General features: G+C 39.5%; 1 protein-coding gene across 2 annotated transcripts in view; it reads left to right on the top strand.

The window, feature by feature from the left end:
- The window catches only part of rptor (regulatory associated protein of MTOR, complex 1), a 377,545-nt gene that overhangs the window by 123,010 nt on the left and 232,924 nt on the right, over positions 1-21,611 (top strand). For both annotated transcript variants that reach the window (XM_079841367.1, XM_079841366.1), the window contains exon 5: positions 20,520-20,678. In XM_079841367.1, the coding sequence (XP_079697493.1) occupies positions 20,520-20,678 (159 nt within the window). The remainder of the gene's footprint in view (positions 1-20,519; positions 20,679-21,611) is intronic.

The raw sequence follows: 21,611 nt of genomic DNA, 5'->3' as shown, positions 1-21,611 counted from the left end.
TACTCAAAATTCTCGGAGTTGTTGTAATTGTTTGTTCATGAGCAACAGAGAACTCGATGTGAGCAGCAGAATGACGTGAGTCTCTCTGTGCGTCGAGTGTGAGTGTGTGTCAGAGTGTCCCTCGATTAGCTGACATGAGACGCAGCCACACAGACAGGACATTGACATACAGCGCATTCTCTTGTGTCTTGCCGCGCTTAGAAGCATTTACGTGTATAAGAGCGTAATCATATAATGTAATGGCAAAAATGGATATAAAAACGGACGCTGGAAATTATCGTGGCCGGAAAAATTATCTAGCTTATTTTCTTTATTGTGCGATTAATTGATATATTGACTATCGCGACAGGCCTATCTGCATCTTCTTTGTACGTTTTTTTATTGCGTGATATAGGTCTTAAATTTAATTCATAATGGTCTTAAAAAGATACCCTGATTGTGATTTAGAGTTTAGATCGGGCTCAAAAAATCAAGCCCTACCCGAGCCTGTGCACGTTGAGCCCGAGCCCGATTTAAACCGACCATTTTTTAATACGTGGGTGTTCTGACGAGAATGAGCCTGTAATGAGCAAAGCGGACCGGTGTGATGGACGCTCAATTATCCGCTCAATGCAGGCATGCGTGAAACGCTCACCGGTAAAATGTTCACTCAAATCCAGCTCAGATATGACATTTATCTGTACTGTAGCCTAATATACTTGTTGTAGCCATACTTTTTTTTTTTCATATTTATGTTTAAATAATATAGTTTTATTTTAAAATTTCATCTGATTATGATAAGTGCAAAGATGTGAGTGGGTCAGAAATGATTTTGGTGGTTATATTTTGTTTAATATTAAGTTTTGTTTTGTAGAATTCCTTTCTTTAAAGTGAATTTCGTTTTGTGTAAATTGTATCTTAATTTTAATAAAGGTTTCTTCAGCCAATTGCCTGGATTTAATAAGTAAGAAGCAAATAGGCTGTAGCAGACAATAATCGTGACATGAAGTCGTGGGAGCGATCACTTTCATTGCACATGAACTGGAGCGCGTCTCATAAATAAACCGAATCTCAGCAGGCTACTTGCCTCACAGACATGATAAATATGTTTATAGAAAGCTTGAAAGGTCTAAGAAATAGGCTAGTTAAGCAATGCGCACTGTTCACGCAAACAGCTCATGACTGGCGTCTCAGAGCGTTTCTGATCAGAATGCTGTGCTGTGAGTTTAACACGTATTTTAGACTAATCCTGACTTTGTACCAACTTTGTACACATTTATTTCTTAGTTGTAGTATTAGTTCTTACTTTGCTAAAAATATATATTATTTCTGATTATGGCATAGCTTTCTGCCCACCCAATTAGGCTAATAAAGTAATGATTAAAAAAAACACAAACGCTTGATCAAGGGCCCGGTTGGGTCGGTTCGGGTCGGTTCATGTTCGTGCTCGGGCTCGGGCAGAGAATCTAAACTCTAATAGTGATATTTAGGACATGATTCTGATTCTCTGCTCTCTCTGTCCATGTTTGTTTGTCTTCCTCTTCTCTATTTCTAGATCATGGTTTCTTTTGGAGAGGATTTGTCTTTCTTTAAAGGGGTGGTAAACCACGATTTCACTATTCTAACTTTAGCTAGCGTGTAATGTTGCTGCTTGAGTATAAACAACATCTGCAAAGTTACAACGTTCAAAGTTTAAAGCAAAGGGAGATATTTGCTTTTAAAGAAATCAGTTTCTAAGAACTACAGCAAACGGCCAGTAGGCGACTACAGACATTCCTCCAGGGTTGGTGACATCAACAGGCTCAATATTTACATAAACCCCTCCTCCGAGAATATTAAATAAGGGAGGGTGAGGCCATTTTGTATCGCGGCGCTGTTGTGGTATAAGTTAGTTAGGCTGGAGTGTTGTTGCCGTGATGCCGAGGAAACGCTGTTATTTCCATCCGGATTGCAGGTCTGGGGTACTTGCTCTGTTCAGCCTTCCTTGGGACGGGGGTGCGTTGCAGAGCGTTTAACATACAGCATGTTGCACGTGTGTTTGAGTCAGCGGGGAATCAGGCGCGCGCAGGGCTCCCTGCATTCTAACAGAGGAAAACATCCACCGTCTTCGCGATTTCAATGCCGGATTTGCACAACGTCAGCTGCGTGAAAAAAACACTGCCGGTGCGTGGATGCACGACGCGCGCGCTGCACATTTCACGGAGGACAACACAAACTTCCACAAACTTCGCGAGTTCAATACAGGATATGCACAACGGCTTGTCCTGAAAGCTGGATTTACAAACAGAAGCTGTTTACGGGCCACAACCTGTAAGTCTGATTTATATTTCATCGATGTGTTTTCCTGTAATATGTTGTAGCAAGGAAGTAAACAGATGACAGCGCTGTTCTGCAAACCAGTCTGTTAAATGCTCATTCATACTTAACGTTATCCGACGAACACCTAACATTACAAACACTAACGTTAAAATCTCAACAGCGAACCTGGCATTAGTGTAAATGATTCTTTGATTAGAGCTTTTATGTATTGTTTATCTTCAGGCATGCTAAACATGGTTCTGTGTGTGATTTGGCTAACTTACTAGTTAAAGCCAGTGCTTAGTGTTCGTTTTGGGTTAGTTCTTGCGACAGATATTTGGCTATAATCGTTCTAAAAATACAAAAGTTAAAGTGCCATTCAGTAGCCATCACTATAGACCCTCAGTCTTTACTCTTGAGGACTGAACAGTTTCTGCTCGATCATCTTCACTCAAATGTTCTGAGTCTGACTCGGGCTCATATGGTTTTATTGACGCCGACCAAAGCACAGCCTCCGGTGAAGGTAAGGGGCGTGACGTTTCCGACAACCGTGCACTGCGGTTAGCGAATCAGAACACACTAGGCCAGCTAACCAATCAGAGCCCACTGCGTATTTTTGAGGGACTGGCTTCATACAACCCGGAAAGCATCAGACCGTTTTACAAGGAGGGACAGAGCAGTGTAGAATAAAGGTCAAATATATGAAAAATAAGGCTTTTTTTTTTTTTAAACGAAGCATGAACACATGTTACAGTGCACCCCACAAACACAGTTAAGCCTTCAAAAGAATGTGTTTTACCACCCCTTTAATTTTTTGAAAATAATAGTTAATTTGCCAATTTAGTGGTTCTATATGGTTAAGTTTTTGAAGCACAAATTGAGTTTTTATTAATTCATCATTTTATTGATTCATCAGTTTTTTCAGATTTGAATACATTTCTTTAATAATAGTTTTAGGTTTGTAGCTGTAGTCAGTCAGGAATTGAGTTTCTTTAACTAGTTGAAGAACGAGTGTGTTTAGAGCATGAGATTCTGGTGAAGTTTCATTGACAAGGGTGACTTTGTCAAAGCAGACTGATGGAGGTGAGGCCAGAATTGAACGCATCTAATGCATCTCTATTTAAGAATGTTTAAATATTTAGACTAGAAAAAAGACAGAAATTACTAAGAGCATTTTTTCTACTTTTTTGTACTATTTTTTGTTTTTGAAAGTAGTCTCATGCTAAAATTTTTTATAATAAATAATTAAAATTAAGATACAATTTATACAAAACCAAATTCACTGTAAAGAAAGCAATTCACTTTCTACAAAATTTTTTTTTTTACTTTCTACAAAACAAAACTCGATATTAACTCGATAAAGCAAACTTTGATATTAAATTAAAAAAATAACATTAGGCTATGATATTTTAAACATCAATATGAATAAAAATACGTTTGACTGGTACTATATTTATAGCATCTGAGCAGACATTTGCGAATACAAGCTTTATTGATGTGACACCAAGGTTATTGTAGTTTTGCATTTTTAAATTAGTTTTTATTTTATTATCGTTTTCAATTTTGCTACAAATTTCAGTTTAGTTTTAGTTAGTTTTATAAATTGTTTTGCTAGTTTTAGTTTAGTTTTTATTTTGTAAACACATTTCTATTTAGTTTTTATATATTTCGTTTCAGTTTTAGTAATTATAGTTTAGCAGAGTTACCGGAACAAAGTGTAGAGACCAAATCAAGATTTTTAATTTCAGCAAAGTTTAAAGGGGTTAGTTCACCCAAAAATGAAAATTATGTCATTAATGACTCACCCTCATGTCGTTCCACACCCGTAATATCTCCGTTCATCTTCGGAACACAGTTTAAGATATTTTAGATTTAGTCTGAGAGCTTTCTGTCCCTCCATTGAAAATGTATGTACGGTATACTGTCCATGTCCAGAAAGGTAATAAAAACATCATCAAAGTAGTCCATGTGACATCAGTGGGTTAGTTAGACTTTTTTGAAGCATCGAAAAGACATATATATATATAGCTTATAAAATCGAATGCGGTCTTGCCCAGGGTGCAACTCAATGTAGAGTGTCTGTCAGTTATTATAATACATATGATAAAAACAATTGTCTAAATTATGTTGCATATTCCTCAAAAGTTCTTGTGATGATATCACTAGTTGACAACATAGTAGGCCTACTATACGCGCGAAAATCGTCCCGGTGTGAACAGGCCGTAAGGCTATATTCAAAACCTTTTCATGCATAATCTTACTAAATAAGTCCTTAAGTTAAATAACTTGATAAAAGAGCATTCTTGTTTTAACCCAGGACAGTCCAACAAAATATGTTTAACGGAGAGAGGAATCTTACAAAACATGCATAAAGTTGGGTCTTCACCTTTAAGCAAAAAAGCTTGAGTCAAACTATGACCTAACAATGATCTGAGATTGAACAAAGAACCAAATAAATGCAATGTAAAAATCTTAAAGTAAAAATAATAAATTCCAGACAAACTCATTCATTAAAAATGAAATGCTGTTAAACAATTATAAGCTTATTTTCTTCAGTAGTACAATGTAGGCTAGCAGTGTGACCACAGCTAAAGTCATCTTACTACAGCCAACACAAATTGTTGTGAAGACAGTGTGATTAAATAATGAAGTGTATATGCTGTGTGTCTGTATGTGTCCTGGTATTCCCTACTTTGTGAGGAAATGTCTCCACACGGATAATAATATTTTTAGTAGTAAATGATTTGTAAAAACAATGATAACACCTTTGAGCCGGTCAATATTATGCTAACATGAAATCTAGAGATGCACTGATTGCAATTTTCTTGGCCGATTACGATTTTTTTGTTAATGTGATCGGCCGATACCGATTTTTGCAGATTCCGATTTTCTTTCTAAGAACTATAATTGACAGCATATACAAACAAAAATCCACTTTTTCTTCAAAAGCTACATTTTTTTAATTCTAAAATAAATTATTAAACATTACAACAGGATCTTCTCTCACTCAACTCTCAAAAAATAAGTGTTCTGTTCCTGGAAAAAAGAAATAACTGAAAATCAGTTGCTTTATGAAACAAAACATTATACTATATATGCGAGTCTAGTTCCGGCGGAAGAGTGAACTCTGACCCGACATATGACGTAGGATGTAGGAGTCGCGTAAGCTTAAGTGAGAGTAAATAGAACTCTCGCGGTTCAAACAAATAGGACTGGGCAACAAACTCAAGTTTCTCCGACATTTCTCTTTAAAAATTCTTGTTTTAGACTTCGTGACTTCTAATACATCATGCATCGGGTCAGAATTCACTCTTCGGCCGGAACTCGACTTGTGTACGGCCATTACTGGAAGCCAGTGATTATAGGTTACAAAGTTATAAATATGGATATTTTTCTTGCAAAAACACATTCCTTCACTTCAGAAGGCCTTTATTAACCCCCTTGAGCTGTATGGATTACTTTTATGATAGATGGATGCTCTTTTTTGGGCTTAAAAATCTAAGTTACTATTCACTTCCATTATAAAGCTTGGAAGAGCCAGGATATTTTTTGATATAACTCTTATAAATAGATTGTGTTTGGCTGAAAGAAGAGCGTCATATAAAGCTAGGGGGGCTTGAGGGTGAGTTAATTATGTGGTAATTTTCATTTTTGGGTGAACTATCCCTTTAATGTTTATCAAACAAAATACGGAGAATAAAATAACTTTTTTCTGGCTTTATCATGGATTAATTGTATTTCATTTATACAGTGAAGACTATGCAGTGCTATTTTACATTTGATTATTCCTTTTCTGTACTTGAATACTGCACAATTTCATTTGTATCTTTGTTTTATTGTATTTATCTATGCTTATAATTTGTTTATTATTTTAAATGCAGATTCACTCCCCTGCAAAATCACACTAATTATTTTAGGATGAATAATTATTTCCAAATAGAGCTATTCAAGTCATCTGGTAAAAAAAAATTCATATTGGCCAATGTATTTTGCAGAAAAATTAAATATTGCAATGTCAGTTTTTCCAATATCGTGCAGTCCTAACTATTAACTTTAATGCCATAAAAAATGACTTGACAAATTTTAACAAGGAAGTATGCCAGCCATTTATTAATGCTAACAAGCACAAAAAAGATTTCAGTTAAAAATTGTTATATTTTTAAGTTAGGAAGTGGTGTTAAAAATTGCATTGTGCAAAATGAGCCGGTGTGTTATCTGTGGTGTGTACCATGGGCCGCTCTGTGCCAGAAAGTCCAGGGCCGCTTTTTAAGTCCCTTTCCATCCCTGGTTTAAGGCAAAGTTATGCTAATGATTTACAAGAAACTTTCCAAATTCATTAGTCCTGTTATCTGTAGCGCAAGTGTGTTTAGTGGCATCCGTTTACTGTCGATGACTTGGTCCGTTTCCAATGTAGTGCAGTGTTAATTTTGACAGCAAATTTTGATTTAGTTTTAGTCATAGTCTTTTGACTAAAATCCCATTTTGTTTGTCATATTTTAGTCACCTAAATTGTTTTTAGTTTGTCTAGTTTTAATCGACTAAATATCATAAGATTTTAGTTGGCTAAATCTACAGTAGATTTAGTCAACTAAAATCTAATGAATTTAGTTAAAGGGCACCTATTATGCAAAATCCACTTTTACATGATGTTTGAACATAAATGTGTGTTGACATTGTGTGTAAACAACCACCCTATAACGATAAAAATCCACCCAGTATTTTTTTTTTAATCCCCAAAAATCATAAGCAGTGTTTCAGAACAAGCTGTTCTCAGATTCTCTGCAGTGTGACATCACACTGCAAAGGCCCGCCCGCAAGGTTTGACTGACACTGCCTTTTTAACATAGACCCGCCCTGTGAGACCTGTATGCAATCTGCCATGCACAGGAGAGATGTATATGCTACGCCCTCTTCTAAAGACGGGGCGGGGATATGCAGCTCATTTACATTTAAAGCGGTACACACCAAAACAGCGCTTTTTATAGACAGGCCTCAAAATGGGCAAACAGAAACCGCGACCTGAACGTGCTTGTCTGAAGCAACATGTCTGCGGTGTGGACGTATTTCAGTATATCTGAGAAACACCCACAGACAGCGATTTGCAAAACATGTAATGCCGAAATTTTAAGAGGGGGTGCATCTGCAAAGACTTTCTCCACGTCTGGTTTAATTTATCACCTGAAATCCAAACATTCCGATCGCTACAATCGCTACAATCACAGAAAAGGAAAACACCTCCGAGCACGCCCACTCTGGTGATCTGTCTGAAGTCCCCATCCCCAGAAGTGATTACGTCCGCTTTCCTGACCTGGCAAAGATGGCACGCAAGTAGGCCTACTTGTCTGCTCCATGCACAAGCACTGACAGCGAGAGCTGTTCAGTGCAGCAGCTCATGTTCTCGATGTGAATAGGAACAGACTTCACTGTGAAACCGAACGGTTTCGGAATGCAATCTTTAACAGTGGGCATGTTTTAAGCGCGGAACACACTTCAATCCGAGTTCACACACCAACATCGATCAACATTTATCACGAAATTCAAATGATAAATGACGTTTTGGCGCGCGTGTGAACGCGATCATCTGTGAGCGCGATCGATCATCTCTTTCTAAAGAATAAACATGAATGAACACCTGAAGGTGTGTTGAGGATACAACTTACTGTCACGTATCATATGTGGTGTAATCGCTCAGTCAGTGTTTCAACGGCGGAAAGACCTCAATATAACTGCTGTAAACTATAGGGGTGCACCGATCCGACTTTTTCAGTCCCGATACCGATACCGATGCCTGGGCTTTGTGTATCTGTCGATACCCGATACCGATCCGATATATTGTTGAATTAATAATAAACTGTATATCTTCCACCTTATACCTTCCTTGAAGAGACTAAAGGCACCAGACTTTACTAACTAAACATAACTAAGACAAAATAACAGATGAATGTAAAGTGTTGAATTCTTATTTATTTAAAAAACAATTGTGCATTCAAATCTAAAATAGAATGTAATCTAACTTCTTTAAATAAATAAAATGTAGCAGTGGAAACAAAAAACGGTGTATTGGTCAAACATACAATAGTAATCTGACAGTTACCAAACATTTTTTACACTACAGATAATTGTTTTGGTATATAATCATATCAATATTAAAAAGTAGCATTACAAATTAACAAATAGTCTAATTTTCTACCATATGCAATTTAATAAAAATTTTCAGCTAGCTAATAACAACTTTGTTCTGGTTTCACCTCACTCCTGTCTAAATGATTGTAGGCTAGGCCTATTTATTTTACTACACATTGTCAATAGAAATAAGATGAAATACTGTTGATAATTAAAAATAATTCTTACTACCCACTCTTGCTAAAATGGGTAAGCACACTTGTGTTCTCATTTCAGTTGCGTTCTGAGTAAATTAATAAACTGAGTTCATGAGTTCAGTGTTGGACAGATCAGTTGTTCTGGCCAGTCGTTAAAATGATTCGGTTCAAAGGAGTCATTAGGTCACGAATCGGACATTAGCAGACGGGTTGTGTGCGAATCCCGTCTGTTAGAACATCGCGAAAGATGTCAACACACAGAAAACACTTCATAACTGGATATAATTTGTCTCCCGCTTATTGAAAGTATGCTTTATGTCAGCTGGTCAGAGAAGAGTCAATGTTTTTTGAGCGCAATTCACACCCAGTGATAATTCAAGGACAAAATTGTCCGAATGTGTCACGTGCAACATGGTTTCGGTCTTCCGAGCTTTTGATTTGGATTAATATGTGAAATATGAGAGCGAACACTGATTATTTTGAAGACCCAGAGAGCGCGCGCGGGTGAGGAGCTCTCAGATCGGTCTCTCTGTCACTCAGTCACAAGCGCAGCATCTGTTCTACATCACTCGTAAATCACAATAACTCATCAAATTAGGCTTTGGCCGTCAAAAAAATGTCAATGCAGGAAAGACCCTGACTTTGCAGTAATACCCTCGAAACAGCGACGAACTAGTTGGCGTGGCAAGCGTGAAATATCTCCTCCACACAGCCGACTCTCTGGCTCGCTCCCTTCTAGCATGCGACACACGTGAAGCTGACGAATGACGTAGGTTCTGCTGCGACGGAAAAAAACACCTGGATCGGCTTGTGGATCTGTTAATTTTTCCGATCCCCGATCCAGCTATTTTGTCAGTATCGCGGCCGATATCCGATCCTAATATCGGATCGGTGCACCCCTAGTAAACTAAACAGTCATGTAGCATTACATTTACCTCAGGCAGTCATTCAGTGTCCACAGCTGTTAGTTCACTAGAGAAATCAACTCTTTCACTAAATATATGACCTGTATTAGCCGTTATATTCATTGTATTCTACTTAACCTGTTAGTGATGTCTTGATTATTTCATGTATATGTTTAAATAAACCTGTCATGAAAATGACAGACACTGTGTATAAATGACATTATTATTTAATGTACACATGAGTGGGGTCAAGTTAAACATTTTAGTTTGAATTTTATTTTATACTGTTTATTGTTGCAATGTGCTAAATAAATATTGGCATAATTTGTAATTTATTTATTCTTTGAAACTTTAATATTCCATCCATCCATCCATCCATCATCTTCCGCTTATCCGGGGCCGGGTCGCGGGGGCAACAGTCTAAGCAGAGACGCCCAGACTTCCCTCTCCCTAGCCACTTCCTCCAGCTCTTCCGGGGGAACCCCGAGGCGTTCCCAGGCCAGCCGGGAGACATAGTCCCTCCAGCGTGTCCTAGGTCTTCCCCGGGGCCTCCTCCCGGTGGGACGTGCCTGGAACACCTCCCTGGGAAGGCGTCCAGGAGGCATCCGAAATAGATGCCCGAGCCACCTCAGCTGGCTCCTCTCGATGTGGAGGAGCAGCGGCTCTACTCCGAGTTCCTCCCGAGTGACTGAGCTCCTCACCCTATCTCTAAGGGAGCGCCCAGCCACCCTACGGAGAAAGCTCATTTCGGCCGCCTGTATCCGGGATCTTGTCCTTTCGGTCATGACCCACAGCTCATGACCATAGGTGAGAGTAGGAACGTAGATTGACCGGTAAATCGAGAGCTTTGCCTTGCAGCTCAGCTCCTTCTTTACCACGACAGACCGGTACATCGACCGCATTACTGCAGAAGCTGCACCGATCCGTCTGTCAATCTCCCGTTCCATCCTTCCCTCACTCGTGAACAAGACCCCAAGATACCTGAACTCCTCCACTTGAGGCAGGAACTCTCCACCCACCTGAAGCGGGCAAGCCACCCTTTTCCGACTGAGAACCATGGCCTCGGACTTGGAGGTGCTGATTCTGGCTCGAGGAAGCCAACACGACAACATCCTCCGCAAAAAGCAGTGACGAAATCGCGTGGTCCCCAAACCGGACACTCTCCGGCCCTTGGCTGCGCCTAGAAATTCTGTCCATAAAAATTATGAACAGAACCGGTGACAAAGGGCAGCCCTGCCGGAGTCCAACATGCACCGGGAACAAGTCTGACTTACTGCCGGCAATGCGGACCAAGCTCCTGCTCTGGTCGTACAGGGACCGAACAGCCCTAAGCAGGGGGCCGCCGACCCCATACTCCCAGAGCACCCTCCACAGAATGCCACGAGGAACACAGTCGAATGCCTTCTCCAAATCCACAAAACACATGTGGACTGGTTGGGCAAACTCCCATGAACCCCCCACCCTGGAAAGGGTATAGAGCTGGTCCAGTGTTCCACGACCGGGACGAAAACCACACTGTTCCTCCTGAATCCGAGGTTCCACTATCGGCCGAATTCTCCTCTCCAGTACCCTGGCATAGACTTTCCCGGGGAGGCTGAGAAGTGTGATCCCCCTATAGTTGGAACACACTCTCCGGTCCCCCTTCTTGAAAAGAGGGACCACCACCCCGGTCTGCCAGTCCAGAGGTACTGTCCCCAACCGCCATGCGATGTTGCAGAGGCGTGTCAGCCAAGACAGCCCCACAACATCCAGAGACTTGAGGTACTCAGGGCGGATCTCATCCAAACCCGGTGCCTTGCCACTGAGGAGCTTTTTAACCACCTCGATGACTTCAGCCCGGGTGATGGACGAGTCCACCTCTGAGTCCCCAGCCACTGCTTCCTCAACGGAAGACATGTCGGTGGGATTGAGGAGATCCTCGAAGTATTCCTTCCACCGCCCGACGATATCCCCAGTTGAGGTCAACAGGTGCCCATCTCCACTGTAAACAGTGTTGGTAGGGCACTGCTTCCCCCTCCTGAGGCGTCGAACGGTTTGCCAGAATCTCTTCGAGGCCGACCGATAGTCTTTCTCCATGGCCTCACCAAACTCCTCCCAGGCCCGATTTTTTGCCTCCACGACTACCCGGGCTGCAGTCCGCTTGGCCTGCCGGTACCGGTCAGCTGCCTCCGGAGTCCCACAAGCCATCCAGGCCCGATAGGACTCCTTCTTCAGCTTGACGGCATCCCTTACTTCCGGTGTCCACCACCGGGTTCGGGGATTGCCGCCTCGACAGGCACCGGAGACCTTACGGCCACAGCTCCGAGAAGCCGCAGCGACAATGGAGGTGGAGAACATGGTCCACTCGGACTCAATATCTCCAGACTCCCTCGGGATCTGGTCGAAGCTTCGCCGGAGGTGGGAGTTGAAGATCTCTCTGACAGGGGGCTCAGCCAAACGTTCCCAACAGACCCTCACAGTACGTTTGGGTCTGCCGGGTCTGTCCAGCTTCCTCCCCCGCCATCGGATCCAACTCACCACCAGGTGGTGATCAGTTGACAGCTCCGCCCCTCTCTTCACCCGAGTGTCCAAGACATACGGCCGAAGGTCTGATGACACGACCACAAAGTCGATCATCGACCTCCGGCCTAGGGTGTCCTGGTGCCACGTGCACTGATGGACACCCTTATGCTTGAACATGGTGTTCGTTATGGACAAGCTGTGGCTAGCACAGAAGTCCAATAACAGAACACCGCTCGGGTTCAGATCAGGGGGGCCGTTCCTCCCAATCACACCCCTCCAGGTGTCACTGTCACTGCCCACGTGGGCGTTGAAGTCCCCCAGTAGAACGACGCAGTCTCCAGTCGGAGCACTTTCCAGCACCCCTCCCAGAGACTCCAAGAGGGCCGGGTACTCCGCACTGCCATTTGGGCCGTAGGCACAAACGACAGTGAGAGACCTATCCCCGACTCGAAGGCGCAGGGAAGCGACCCTCTCGTTCACCGGGGTGAACTCCAACACATGGCGGCTGAGCTGGGGGGCTATAAGCAAACCCACTCCAGCCCTCCGCCTCTCACCATGGGCAACTCCAGAGTGGTAGAGAGTCCAGCCTCTATCGAGAAGTGTGGTTCCAGAGCCCAAGCTGTGCGTGGAGGTGAGCCCGACTATCTCTAGTCGGTACCTCTCGACCTCCCGCACAAGCTCAGGCTCTTTCCCCGCCAACGAGGTGACATTCCACGTCCCTAAAGCCAGATTCCGTGTCCAGAGATCGGGTCGTCGGGGGCCTCGCCCTCGACTGCTGCCCGATTCGCTATGCACCGGCCCCTTACGCTCCCTCCTGCAGGTGGTGAGCCCACAGGAGGGCGGCCCCACGTCACTCCTTCGGGCTGAGCCCGGCCGGACCCCATGGGGGGAGGCCCGGCCACCAGGCGCTCGCATACGAGCCCCAACCCCGGGCCTGGCTCCAGGGTGGGGCCCCGGCTGCGCCATGCCGGGCGACGTCACGGTCCTTGATGTCATTGTGAGCATAAGGGTTTGTGAACTGTTCTTAGTCTGGCCCGTCACCAAGGACCTGTTTGCCTTGGGAGACCCTACCAGGGGCATATAGCCCCAGACAACATAGCTCCCAGGATCATTCGGGTACTCAAACCTCTCCACCACGATAAGGTGACAGTTCAAGGAGAGGAAACTTTAATATTAATTTATAAAAAAAAAAAAAAAAAAAAAAAAAACTTTAATATTAATTTATGCAATTGCAATGCCTTGATTTTAGTAAAGTTAGTACACAGTCATAGCCATAAATGCAATGGTACTAATAATTGGCATAATTTCTTTCGGTGTTTTTCGGTTTTCGGCCTTGGTTTCCTCTTTTTCGGTTTCGGCCAAGAACTTTAATTTCGGTGCATCCCCAAATTAAAGTTTTAATACCATATTTCTAAAGTGTTTATTTAACCATTAAAAATATAATTTCTATTCACATGGCTTGTTCTTGCACCTTAATTGGGAAACTAATGATATTTCAACTTTGCAGTCAAATCAAATATGTTATGTGGCATTCAATGAAATGCTTTTTAAATTATATATAGACTAATAATAATATACACCAAATTAAATATTATAAATAAAATATATAATATACACAATTAATAAAAAATTTGGGATCGGTATGGTTTTTTAAATGTTTTTATACTCACCAAGATTGCATTTATTTGATAATCATACAGTATAAACTGTAATTTTGTGAAATAGCGGTGTAACGGTTCAGATTGATCACGGTTTTAGGTTAATAACATTTGATATTTGACTATATAAATTAAATATGAATCCTTATTAAATTTACAAAAGTTATTCAATCAAGAGAAGTGAGTGGTTTACTTGTATTTTGTTGTTTGAATAACATTGAAAACACAGACAACAGTAAAGGCTGCTGTGACTTTAAGACATAATATACAGACTGAAAATACTGATACCTTTACACATGCATTGTCTTTCTCAATTGTATAAATTCACTTAAGGCATAACAGACTGTGTCTGCTAGGATACTCATCAAGATGGGCATGTTGACATCATTTTTTGTGTGAATTTGTCCATTCAAGCGCAATACTAAGAGAACTCAATATTTGCGCACCGTTTGAGACGCACAAGTTCATTCCCGTCTTCTGGCTTTTGAATGTTTTTATTGGCAATGCTTAAATGAGTTTAGTTTAAACCTAAACACAGATAGCAACGTGTGGTCTAGCAACACCCGGGTGATGACGGCGTAAATGACTGGTCATGTTCGAGCATACGGCAGCACTCGCATTGAACAAAGTTTACAAAGAGTGACCATTTTGTACACGTTTCTTTGATTATTGCTGTTGTAATGTATTAGGGAGCCAGCATGTGTATCCATCGACAGAAAATACATTAACGAAACTGTCTGTTTTTCGCATTATTTTCAACAAACCATATTATAGATGTGTCGTCAGATTTGAGATGAACCGTGGTGCAAGTGCGTGCTGAACCGTGGGTGGAGAATGGTACGGTTCAATATCTTTTTTTACACCCCATTGTGAAATATCACTACATTTTCAAAAAACAGTTTTCTATTTTCTAACTGTTTGAATATGTTTTAAAATGTAGGCTTTTTTCCTGAGATGGCAAAGCTTCATTACTCGTCTTCAGTGTAACAAGTGCGGAGGTGTTTTTATCAGGATTTTTTTAATGAACAGAAATATTGAAATACAAATATAAAATGGAGTAAAGAAATGTAAATTATTTTAAATTATTTAAGATAGAAATGTTAATTAACATTATAAATGTCTTTAATATCTTTTCAATATTTTATTGCACATTTTGCACATTTGCAAAGCAGGACAGAGGACAGGACAGTGTGGTGTGGTGTGCCTATATCATAAGACACACCACACTTACTAACATCTAAAAAAGCAAGATTTGAAATTAAAAAGGATTTATGACTTAAAGATGTAAATATCCTAAACAGGATTTTAACCTTTGGGTTAACAGGGTATGTCAAATAGAATTTTAAAGAAACCTTAACATTACCAAAGGCTATGAAAGCACTGAAAATCATCAACAATAATATGCTTAAAGGGGGGGTGAAATGCTGTTTCATGCATACTGAGCTTTTTACACTGTTAAAGACTTGGATTCCCAACCTAAACATGGACAAAGTAAAAAAAAAGAATCAGTTTGATGGAGTGTTTCTGTGCCAAAAATACTCCTTCCGGTTTCTCATAAGTTTCAGAAAGTTTTTTTTCGAGTATGGGTATATGTGACGTCAGATGGGGCGGAATGTCCTTGTACGGGCTCTTCTCCCGAAGAGAAGACATTCCGCCCCATCTGAGGATGGTGCCTCAGACTACAGCGAGAGAGCACAGCCGGCTGTGCTGTAGTCATAGGACTTTACAAAATCAACAATGTCACCAAAGATGTGTGTTTTTGGTTTTCATGGCAAGACAACCCTGCACAGCTTCCCAAAGAACCCAGCGTTAATGGGACAGTGGATGGATTTTGTTTTTCCGGAGCAGCAATGGAGTTGAGCAAGTGTTTGTTTGTTCCCTGAATTTTGGCGACGATGGTTTATAAACAAGGTACAGTTCAACTCCGGATTTGTAGCTCGTCTAATGCTGAAAGATGGAGCAATCCCAGCGATTTAAGGTTCACAGTCGTGTGTTGGTAGCAGACGGTTAGTAAAACTGCTTCAAATGTCTGTTGTTATAGCTATCTATTCCATTGTTTTTCTATGTAAACATGCATAGCTCAACGCAATAGCTGCGAGCGCTCGTCATTCTTTAGCTCCGCCCAAACGATACACCTACAGCCGCTCAGCATTTTTCGGAAAGACTCTGTACAGCGTATCTTTCTTTTATAAATATAATAAAACTAAAGACTTTTCGGAGATATGAAAGATGCAATACTACCCTATAGGTACTCAAGATTGACATGAGATGAAAATGAGTGTTTCACATATTACCCCCTCCTTCTCATATCAAACAAAATGTAGTCTTTCCTAAATATTAGTGTTGGACCTAGATAATGGACAGGAGGGCGCTGGCCCAAAAAAGGTTGAGAACCACTAATTTAGTCCAAGAACAGAAAATAAAATGGTATAAAAATCCACTTGTTTGTGAATGTGAAAAATGTGATGCATATTAGCACAATACAGTTAAAAAAACCCGCTATTTTAAAAAATAATATTTTATTTTGTTCTAACCGGTAACTATCTCGGAACACTGGAACCATAAATAAAAATACTGTTTTCAAGGGTTGTATGATGAACTTTATTTTACTATTATGCTATTTTAAAGGCTCCTGATTTTGTTTAGGAGGTCTCCTACAACAGGTTTACATTTTCTCATAATAATCATTGCACATCACCACATTTTTAAATGATTTCAGTCTCTCTAAAGGCTGGGTGATACAGCAAAAAATAAAATCTCGATTTTTGCTTTTCCAGAACGATCTCACCGCCATGCGTTTTCCCCCGTTGATTCTGCATCGCAATCCGCTCTAAACAGCTGGCAGCCCTACAGATGTAACATGCTGTCCAGAATGGTTTCATTCTGCCAGGTTTCCGTGAAACACGGCGCAGCAGAGTTTTAATAGATGGATACTAGGCAGCACAGTTCTAAAGTGCTGTCTGAGCTTGACTAGCATGCTGCTCGTTTCCCGCACTTGTGCTTCTTGGAGCGCTTGACCAGTGCTGCTGCACCTCCAACTACAATGTTGAACAAAATGTCAGAATAATCGAAAACTGATAAAATAATTGCGGTGTTTACTGCTGAATGTTCAGCAGTTCTTCCCTGGTGAAACTGACTGTAGGAACTGCACACCGAGGTGGTTTTTATAATATATATTTTCATTGTCATTATTTTTTACATAGTAAAAACCTCCTCAACTTAAAAAAAAACATCTAAAATATTTTTGAAAATGTTAACTGATTCTGTTAGCATATTGGGACAACTTTAATGTTTTTATTGACATTCAAAGGCTATGTCTAGTGTTCAAAGAAAATATACTACACTAAATAAAAAAAATAAAAAAATATTGTAACCAATCATCAGTAGGTCACTCAAAGCTCGAGGTAGAAAAGGGTGGAATAGCCTACAGTTCACGGTTACATCCAATTTATGTATCCTCATCCCCACGATAAAATAAGCTTGGTAACATAAACTTGTAGATTGGTGTAATTTGAATCTAAAAAGTTGGACTAATTACCCCTTGGCTAACTGCTAGCTTGTCAGACTAGTCTTAACCCTACTGGTCCCTGCTCCACAATTGTAATGTCTTTATCTAAGACATTAACTCAGCTTGATCATGAGATATTCTGAACACACTTTTGTCCTGTCATGGTGGAGACTTTACATCGATTTCTATTATTTTTATGCTGAGCTAATTATATTTTCTATCCCCTAACATATTCTTACCTTGCCCTCACACAAATCTTTTTACATTTTTCATTAGGACATTATATTGTAGGACTGTTTTTCTTGCTGGTTCCAACAATGTATGTGATTTTCACAAATTACTGTCCTTGTGGAGGCATTTGGTCCTCACAATGTAGGCAAAATCTACATACATACACATCTTCCATTCCACTGACCTGTAGTGTATGTGGGGGATATGAGGCCATTATAAACAGCTCTAAACACAATTTCTTCACACTCTCCCAAACACCATCCTCTCACTCAGTCAAGAGTTATGCAATACCACACACATACACATACTTACACCAGTTAGAGAGGACAGTGAAAGAATAAGGCGTGTTTTGCACTGCATCATTACAAATATGTTTCTTACCTCCTATCAGATTTCCATTGTTTTATTACATTATTATAAAGCTTGTTGTGCTGAGATTGTGAGCCAGGCCAGTAAAGCATAAATGTAATATTAAAGAATAGTTTTTTGGGCAAAATTAGAAAAGAAAGCATTATAAAGAACAATATAAAATAGTGATAAAGAGATCTGTTTATGTCAGTGCAGTGAATAAAAGTGGTGTAAAGTATTTGAGTAAATGTAATTAGTTTATGTACTTAAGTATCTTTTTGGCTACTTTGTAGTTGTACTGAGTATGAAATATATTAGCAACTTTTACTCTCTACTTGACTACATTTTTAAATAAGTAAATTTACTTTTTACTCCAATACATTTGTGTTGAGTAATGCAGTTACACATTACATTTTGCATGGCACCTAACTTTTTCTGCAGCAGTTTGTTTCTGCTATATAAAAAAACAATATCGCCATCTAAGGGAATTGAAGGTACTATATATTGTGTGTTTTGCCTTTACTCTCCCAAACTTGTCAACAAGGCTACTTTACATGAATGCGAGTGCATTTGCAAGTGTTTGATTTATGAGATAAGTTCATTTGACTGCAGCCGGTGATGAGGCTGAAACCAGCACATCCAGTGCAAGTAGACTTTAAATATTTAATTAATTTTATTTAACCTCCATATTGACGAGACCTTTTTGAAGGATATTGGTTTACTTATGGCCTTCTTTTGCACTTGAGCTTAACTGAGAAAATGAGTTTGTAGATGTTTAAGAGGTTGTTGTGTCGACCTTGATTTATTGCAATATTGAGGTGTTCAGTTTTATTTTCATTTTAGAAAATAAACATGATTTCTCATCTATCAAAGCAATAGTTTCTTAATTTCACTAGTGTGTCTCTCAGGTGTCGAGGATTAATGCATCATTGAGCCTATATTTAGCAGAGGCGGACAATAGTGAAGTATTTTTACTTTCCAAGTAATTTTATTTTTCAAGTATAAGTACTTTATAGTGTTCTTCTTTGGAAAGCTTTTACTTCACAACATTCCAAAACAAATTATTGTACTTTTTACTGCACTACGTTTCATATTGAATATATTTGAATACTTAATTACATCAAAAATGTAGTACTGTATACCTTTACTGTAAGTAAAACTAAAAAAGTAAAACAATTTTTTATTGTTATTACCTATTAAAGGTAAGAAGAAAACAACTTTTATTTATGAAATGTAGTGCAGTAAAAAGTATGACATTATGTATTATGCTTTGGAATGTAGTGAAGTAAAAGTTTTCCAAAGAAAAACACTGATAAAAGTATATACTTGAAAATGTTATATACTTTGAAGTAAAAATACTTCACTACTGTCCACCTCTGATATTTAGTATGAGTAAAATACTTAAGTACTGTTAAAATCAGATACTCTAAGACTTTTACTCAAGTTGTATTGGAATTGGTGACTTGTAACTTGTAATGGAGTAATTTTCGCTGTAAGAAATCTGTACTTTTACTCAAGTATGGTTTTCAGGTGTCTTTTCACCTCTGGTGAATAATGGTCATATATTTATTAGTTTTAGTTTTTTTAGCCTTTAGCTAACTGTTTTCTGTCCTGATTCACATTCACTCCCAAGACTCTTCTCTTATTACTATCTAAACTCTGTTAACTCACACACATTCTCAGCAACATAAACAGCCATGGATGGCGAGAAAAGCTCTGAATGTATTATTAAAGCCCTGTTACAAACTCAGTCATTCAGCCAGGAAACTCATTCAGTCAATATTCAAACCCCTATTCCTGACCTTCTCTCTTCTCCATCTATTCATCTAGAAGCAGATAGCTATTACTGCCAGCCTGTCTCATCATGTGTCTGTCTACTGTGCCCTGATTGGTGATTAAAAAAAAAAAAAAGTGGTTGGATATTTCTCGCAAGACTTGAATTGTTTTTTTTTGACTATGGGGATTTCCATAGCACTATGTCTATAGTGCAGTTTGGTGATGTATGTATTTATTGTTATCACTTTTTGCCATTGCCAAATTTGTCCCTACCACTTTATGAAGTAGCTCGCAACAGGTATTTGAATCGCTGAGCAAGAATTACATTTTATGCATGTGTGTTATAATTAGTAGCAATCTGCTGCTGGAATAAGTTTTAACAGTCATCAACATTGTAAATCCTGCAAAGTTTTATATATTTAAAATTTTAAAATATATGTACATTTATAACAATGTACTTTGTATTATATTACCTTTTCATCAAATTACAAGAAACATACATAGTTAATGCTGCTGTGAGGGTGGGAGTGACGGTAACATTTACTTTGTTCTCTCTTCTGACTACCATTATCAATCTCTCTCTATTGATTTTATCTTTTTGAAAGTTTTGAAAACACTATTGGGGAGTTTCTCTTCTGCTATTTGAGCAAATGGGAACACAAACAATATATTTAATGTAGTCTATCATTCACCGCTATGAAAGTTTACCCAACAATGAGGACTTTCGCTTCTGAGAAACCAAGAAATGTGAAAAAAGTCAATTGTGGAAAGCTCCACAGATTCTTTTCACTGGCTCTAGCAGATTCTTTTCAGTGTAGATTTTAAAGTAGATTGATTTTTAAGGGATGCTGAATTTCAATCTGTTTTAATCAATCTGTTTACATTTTGTATTATATAAGTATAGTTCTCAGTTGTTTTGAGATCTTTGCTGACACATTCTGATTCATTAATGTTTTTTCAGGTTGTCATTGTCATCTAATATCCTCTTTTCCAGGCCCGCTATAAGCAGAGTTTGGACCCTACAGTTGATGAGGTGAAGAAGTTGTGCACTTCACTACGGAGAAATGCCAAAGAGGAACGTGTTCTCTTTCATTATAATGGCCATGGGGTGCCTAGACCCACCGTCAATGGAGAGATTTGGGTCTTCAACAAGGTAAGGCAAGAGTATCAGGAAAAATAGTTGAATGAAAAACTGGTAACACTTATACTATAATAACTTTAATTAATAAATAATTAACAAACATTACATAATACTTAACAGATCATTAGTTAATATATATTCACATAGCTATAAATGAGATAATATGCTTAGTTAATATTTACTAATGAAGTTATTAAATGTTACATAATGATTAGCATATCATTATTTAATGTGAATTAAAATGCTTTCAAATGTCATTTAGCTTTCAATGTATATGATTGCACTTTTTAAAATCTACAAATGCTTTTGACAGATGGTTTAGTCAAGTCAAGTCAAGTCTAGGGCTGTAATCTCCCAGTCGATTAGTCGATTATTGGTCGATACGTTCTGGCTCGACCAAAATTTTGATTGGTCGATTTTTTGCAGCGTTCATTTAATTAGTTTTTGCCGCGTTCATTTCATCAGTTTTGCTGCACCGCATTCATTTAATCAGGTGGAAAGCACTTATTGCTAATGGGGGTGTTTTCAGAGCACCCCTGTTTCACAGGTATCAGTCTGCCTTCAGAACACCCCCATTGTTTTCACTTATTTTGGATTAGCCCAACCAACTGGCGAAGAGAAATCTATCGCCGGTCCTTTGTTTTTCATTCCCCGCTGGCTCAAACGCACGCCCATAGCGGTAAACTTGAGGAACGTCCATCAACATACACATGAGGGGAAGCGTCACAACACCACGCTTCAGTCGTGCCGCAAAAGTGGATTTGTACTGTCCGTTTTGCCGCGTTCATTTAATCAGTTTTGCCGCGCCGCGTTCATTTCATCAGGTGGAAAGCACTAATTGCTAATGGGGGTGTTTTCAGAGCACCCCTGTTTCACAGGGAACAGTCTGTCTTCAGAACACCCCCATTGTTTTCACTTTTGGATTAGCCCAACCCACTGGAGAAA

This window comes from Gobio gobio (genome assembly GCF_949357685.1).
Source record: "Gobio gobio genome assembly, chromosome: 17".
Taxonomy (NCBI): Eukaryota; Metazoa; Chordata; class Actinopteri; order Cypriniformes; family Gobionidae; genus Gobio; species Gobio gobio.
Note: the sequence above shows the minus strand (reverse complement) of the source record. Positions and strands in the feature narration are given on the sequence as shown.